This window comes from Sus scrofa, chromosome 12 (assembly GCF_054392235.1).
Source record: "Sus scrofa isolate SSC_HxYL_T2T_F1_AM1 chromosome 12, Sscrofa_HxYL_maternal_Yorkshire_Landrace_v2.0, whole genome shotgun sequence".
Taxonomy (NCBI): Eukaryota; Metazoa; Chordata; class Mammalia; order Artiodactyla; family Suidae; genus Sus; species Sus scrofa.
In genome coordinates, this window is record NC_139394.1 from 21,595,709 (window position 1) to 21,602,211 (window position 6,503).

Sequence of the window (6,503 nt, forward strand, 5' to 3'; positions counted from 1 at the left end):
CCCAATTTCGTAGATTTCCTTTTCATTTTTTGATGATTTCCTTTGATGTGCAGAAGCTGTGTATTTTTCAATCTCGTAACCTTATTTTATTATTTTTATCTTAAGCTCTATTAGAGAATAGTTGCCTTACACTTTCGTGGTAGTTTCAGGTGTACGGCAGAGTGAATCAGTTATACATATACATATATCCATCCCTTTCCAGATTCTTTTCCTATGTGGGTCACTACCGAGTGTTGAGTAGATTTGCCCGTTCTGCACGGCAGGTCTCGTTGCTCATCCGTTCCATGTATAGTGTGTGTGTCAGTCCCAACGTCCCATTTTATCCCTTCCCCCAACATTTCCCTTTCGGTAACCATAAGGTTTGTTTCGAAATATTTGAGTCTGTTTCTTCTTTGTGAACAAGTTCCCTGTGTATTTTTCTTTATTAGATTCACATATTAGTGACGTCATATGATATTTGTCTTTTTCTCTCTGACTTACTTCACTCAATATGATAATCTCTAGGTCTACCCATGCTGCTGCAAATGGCATTATTTTGTTCTCTGAGTAATAATAGTCCGTGGTACATATGCACGATATCTTCTTTATCCATTGCTCTGTCAATGGACATTTAGGTTGTAAATCGTTCTGCAATGAACGACTGGGGTGCATGTATCTTTTCAAATTATGGTTTTCTTGGGATATATATCCAGAAATGGCATTTCTGGGTCATGAAGTAATTCTATATTTAGTTTTTTTAAGGAATCTCCATACTGTTCTCCATAGTGGCTGCACCAGTTTACATTCCACCAACAGTGCAGGAGGGTTCCCTTTTCTCCGAACCCTCTCTAGCATTTATTGTTTATAGACTTTTTGGTGATGGCCATTCTGAATAATGTGAAGTGATACGTCATTGTAGTTTTGATTTACATTTCTCTAATAATTAATGACTTTGAGCATTTTTTCAATGTTTTTGACCATCTGTCTTCTTTAGAGATATGTTTATTTAGATTGTCTGACCATTTTCTGATTGGGTTGTAGTGGTTGGGTTTTGCTTTGTTTTGGTTTGGTTTGGTTTGGTTGTTTGTTTTTGAGCTGCAAAAGCTGTTTGTATATTTTGGAGATTAATCCCTTGTCAGTTGCTCTGTTTGCAAAGATCTTCTCCCATTCTGTGGGCTGTCTTTTTATTTTATTTGTGGTTTCCTTTGTTATTCAAAAGCTTTTAAGTTTAATTAGGGTCCATTGTTTGTTTGTTTGTTTTTATTTTCATTACTCTAGGAGGTGGATCCAAACATACGTGACTGAAATTTATGTCTGAGAATATTCTACCTCTGTTTTCCTCTAGGAGTTTTATAGTGTCCAGCCTTATGTTTAGGTTTTTAATACATTTTGAGTTTATTTTTTTTGTATGGTATAAGAGAATGTTCTAATTTCATTTTTTTGCCTGTAGCTCTCCAGTTTTTCCAGCACCACGTATTGAAGAGGCTGCCTTTTCTCCATCATATGTTCATGCTTCCTTAGTCATAGTTTAATTGTGTGCATGGGTTTATCTCTGGGATTTCTATTCCTGTTGCACTGATCTAGATTTCTGTTTTTGTTCCAGGACCATACTATTTTCATCATTATGGACAAGCTGTTTATTTTTCAGTAGTCCCACTTTTAAATTTTGTTGGCTTTGCTTTTGGTGGCAAATCCAAAAAATCAACATTAAGGCCAATGTCAAGGACATTACTGCCTATTTTTTCCTTCTAGGAGTTTTATAGTTTCAGGTCTCATGTTCAAGTCCTTCATGCATTTTGAGTAAATTTTTCCGTATGGTGTGACATAGGAGTCTAGTTTTGTTCTTGTGCATGTGGCTGCCCGGTTTTCCCTACATCATTTATTAAAAAGACTGTCATTTCCTAGTGGTATACTCTTGGTTCCTTTGTAGTAAATTAATTAACTAAGTAATGTGTAGGTTGATTTTTGGGCTTTCTATTCGATTGATCTATGTGTCTGTGTTTTTTTCTCAATCCATACTCTTTTGTTTAATACAGCTTTGTAATATAATTTGATGTCAGGGATCATGATGCCTCGAGCTTTGTTCTTTTTCGATATTGCTTTGGCTATCAGGGTATTTTGTGGTTCTACACAAATTTCAGAATTTTTTTCTTATTTCTGTCATTAAAATTGTAATAGGGAATTATAATATTGTTTTATTCTCTCTACTGCTGCTGACTGTATATTTCCAATGACATGGCAATTACGCTCTTAACTATGCACCTAAAAGAGAGAGAGGATGGGGCAGAGAAAAACTTTAAGGAATTCTGGCTGACACCCTCAAATTTGTTGAAATATAAAAATTTACAAACTCAAATATACCTTACTGTCCTCCCATCTAACCTATTTGTCACCATATATAAAGGAAAGTGGGTGTAAGTTAGGATGTCTCACCAGAGATCACAGACCCAGCTGGAAAACAGCAAAGGAACATTAATGCATTGATGCTGTCTGTAAACAGGATACAGCTTCGGCTTCTAGTCCAGCTTTGGTGGTGATTTGCTAGTGAAAAACAATGTGCCCAGCATCCCCTACCTAAATGTATCCGACAAAACTAGGACATTTTTCAAGTGCCTTGCCAGAGATTAGACGCAGGAAAGAAGGTAGGCTTGAATCAGCTTTCTAGGGGATCAGCCGTGGATGCAAGCAGGGCTGCCATCATCACAGAGGGCATCAGCATCCTGACCCTCTCCGCGTACTGCCCATCTAAGGACGGCCAGAGGAACAAAGCCGAGAAGGGAGAGCTAGACTGACTTCCACAGAGCCAGCCAGAGCCAGGAGCTCTATCCCAGGACCAGATGATGTCACAGGACCAGATGATCCCTGACTCTCTCGCCTCTGAAACCGGTTCCTAGGAGGCAGCCCCAATTAAGGAAAAGATCAAAGGGCCATTGACGGATGAGGATGTCCTCCTGGACCATTTCCCCGTGCCTACACAAACAACCCACTCGGCAAGGAAAGCCCTGCTCATTGGTCCGAAGAGTGGGGGTCCAGGGTACAAAAGGCCCAGAACGGAAGGAGTGATCCACATCTGAGAAACGCCCCTGGGAACAGGAATCCACCCTCCACCGCTGACACCATGACCCAGTCGTGCTGCTCCCCTTGCTGCCAGCCCACGTGCTGTGAGTCCAGCTGCTGCCGGCCTTGCTGCCCCCCAGTTTGCTATGAGGCCACCCAAACGACTTGCTGTAGGACCACCTGCCGCAAACCGACTTGTGTGACCACCTGCTGCCAGCCCACGTGCTGTGAGTCCAGCTGCTGCCAGCCCTGCTGCCAGCCCGTTCGCTGTCAAACCACCTGCTGCAGGACCACCTGCCTCAAACCCACCTGTGTGACCCCCTGCTGCCAGCCCACGTGCTGTGAGTCCAGCAGCTGTGGACAAACCTGCAGCGGGTCCAGCTGCGGACAGCCCTGCTGCCAGCCCTGCTGCCAGCCCATTCGCTGTCCAACCACCTGCTGCAGGACCACTTGCTGCAAACCGACTTGTGTGACCACCTGCTGCCAGCCCGTTCGCTGTCAAACCACCTGCTGCAGGACCACCTGCCTCAAACCCACCTGTGTGACCCCCTGCTGCCAGCCCACGTGCTGTGAGTCCAGCAGCTGTGGGCAAACCTGCGGCGGGTCCAGCTGTGGCCAGCCCTGCTGCCAGCCGGCTTGCGGTGCCGCCGTGTACTGCCGCAGAACCTGCTACCACCCCACGTGCTTCTGCCTGCCGGGCTGCCTAGCCCAGAGCTGTGGCTCCAGCTGCTGCCAGCCTTGCTGCCGCCCTGTCTGCTGTCAGACCCCCTGCTGCCGCCCTCGCTGTGTGTCCACCTGCTGCCAGCCCTCCTGCTGCTGATCCCCTGGCCTAAGAACCCCTCTCTCACAAACCAGCCTTCTCATCACCTGCCTTGGCAGTTGAGACAAGTTTCACTTCCACACGTTGCTGAAAGCCTGCGTTCCACCACCCAGTTTTTGGTTATTCATCTGCCTCTTTGGAAGCTTGTGAATCAGCTTGATGGCGTGTGAGGACCCCTCATCCTCTTCTTCCTGTGTGTGGGGGTCATGCGCCAGCTTCCTGCATCTTTGATAGGAAGCGCTGGTCTCTGCCTTGAAATCACAAGCTTCCCCTTCTCGCTCTCTGGGTAACTTAGGAAAGCAAATCCTCTCGACTTCTTCTCTCGGTGCTGCTACTTCTCTTCATAAAAATCTTCATAATCATGTTTCTTCCTCAATGTCCTCATCGTTCTTGCGTCCTGCTTTCTTCCTTTCATGGTCACTGTGAGCTGTCGACATAGAGAAAGAGAGTCTTACCTTTGTGCTCCTCAATAAATTCTGTCCAACTCATCTCATATTGGGTCTGGTCTATTGCACGTCATTCCTGAAATAGGGATTTTGTATCCATGTTACCTCCTCTCTGCGTTGTCCATTCTGAGCAGCATAGTGGCCCCAGAACCTAAGTGTTACCCCCGTTTTCAGAAAACCATTTTGTTGGGGGATGTCATGTAGCTAATGGCAAGCAGACTCAGCCCGGATGAGTCTTCTGTGCCGGCTCCCAGGCACCTACATCTACGTCCCAAGGACACAGATGTCTGAGTCTCCGTGACTGTGCCCTTGGCAAGATGTGGCGGCGGCCATTGCTCGTGTGGGCACCGCTGGGCACGGACACACCGTGAGACACTCCAGGGAGAGCCTGTGATCAGATGTGCTTCCCCCGTCCCTCTCCCTTCGTGATAGCTATCCCTTCCTAAAGAGTCACTGCCCTGTTTCCTGCTGATGTCCTGACACGAGGCGTCTAAACCCACCAGAGGGAGCTTGTAAAACTAGACTGTGCCCCCTGACAGAACTGTGGCTTTCATAGGCCCAAACCCTTTCGTCCAGGAGTGCCTTCATCCAGGGAGATGAGCAGCACCGATTCCAAAGCATGTCCCTGAGAGTTCAAGTGAGAGGCTTCAGTCCTGTGTCCGTCCACCCATCCCGTTCTGAAACCACACATACTACCTCTTGTGGGTATGTGTGCTGCTACCTACGCGTGAATCATTTAACGGCTCTTGGGTCAGGGTATACACCGCACCGTAAGACTCTGTTTCAGTGCCTCAGGCTGCCACCTCCACGTTGGTGTCTTTGCTGCACATGTAACAGACCATTCTGATTTTCCTTGGGACCAGCTGTCTCTGTCATGTGATGGATGGGAGAACAAGTAGATCCCATGGTCATGTGCCTCATCTTGACCTTGTTCATCGTAAATTTGGTCTCTTGTTTCAAAGTGATGTTATTCGGCATCTTGTGACAATGATACTATAAGTTTCTGGAGGGTTCGCTAACAAGGAGGATAAAGCCATATTTAAAATATCCAACCCCAGTTAAGAAGAGCTGTTGCCTTTCCATGTGTGAGTCGTCTGAGAGGAAGACTTGTCTTCACGTGGGATGTTTAGGTTTCATGAGTCATCATACTGGTTAGGGCTCAATGGCTAATGTCACAGACAGCAGAGGCAGCCGTGGTGAGAGGGAGCCTGTGCTGCTGGGTCCACACAAATCTTCTACCCCTGCCACCACGGCCACTTTGTTCATGCTCTCTCGTGCAAATACTGATGCACCCAAGGAGGGAAATGAGGTGAGTTATCCCAAACTCATGCTTGGCTGGTGCCTCCCAAGTTGTGGGCACGCCGGGGGGCACTGATGTGGGGCACAAGGACGAAACACTTCCTGCCCCACCCCTGTCTCCATCTACGTAATTTTTCTCCAAAGTTTTTATTTTCCAATATTATTTCTCTGAGCTCAGCCTAATCAGTCAATCTTCCACCACTTGCAAATGGATATCATTTCCTCCAACTATTTTTTTCTCCAAAAAAAGGGGGATTTTCTCCAAAAAAAGTGGGTGGGTGATTTACAATGTGTGTGGCTCACAGGTTTTTTTTTTTCTTTTTTTTTGTATCTTTCCCTTTTCTAGTATTTTCTAATATGCCGTGAGACCAGAAACTCTTGATCTGTTGTAGTAAACATTCTAACTGGTATAATTTGCAGGAACTTGAATGAACTTGGAAGGCATTATGCTAAGTGACAGAAGTCATAGAATGACAAACACCATATGACATCATTCATATGTGTAATCTTAAAAATATAACAAAGTAGTGAATAAAACAAACAAAAGCACACTCATAGGTATAGAGAACAAACTAGTAGTTACCAGTGGGGAGAGGAAAGGGGCAGAGGGCAATACAGGGTTAGGGGAAAAAGGGTTATTATGGAATTACGTGAAATCATCTGTGTGAAATGTTGAAAATAGGGAAGCACTATAGAATTTAAAGGACCTTTTGTTTAATAAAAAATTAATTAAAAAATATTCTATTTGGCATAAAAGATGCCATTGGGGTGAAATTTAAAGCATTCCATGTTTGTGTATTATATAGGTTTTTGCAGGAAGCAAATGGAATTGTGGTGGGAATTATCACTCGACTTTTTTTTTTTTGTCTTTTTGCTATTTCTTGGGCCGCTCCGGCGGCATA

At 45.1% G+C, this 6,503-nt stretch overlaps 1 protein-coding gene across 1 annotated transcript; it reads left to right on the forward strand.

Moving 5' to 3' along the window:
• The first annotated feature begins 3,050 nt into the window (after positions 1-3,050).
• On the forward strand, positions 3,051-4,349 carry LOC100518576 (uncharacterized). Its single transcript, XM_005668843.3, has one exon. The coding sequence runs from the start codon at positions 3,098-3,100 to the stop codon at positions 3,854-3,856; it is 759 nt and encodes a 252-aa protein (XP_005668900.2). The 5' UTR covers positions 3,051-3,097; the 3' UTR covers positions 3,857-4,349.
• Positions 4,350-6,503: the final 2,154 nt, after the last annotated feature.

What these genes read in the sequence shown, in the direction of transcription:
- LOC100518576 (XM_005668843.3), top strand. Translation starts at nt 3,098, where the DNA reads ATGACCCAGTCGTGCTGCTCCCCTTGCTGCCAGCCCACGTGCTGTGAG.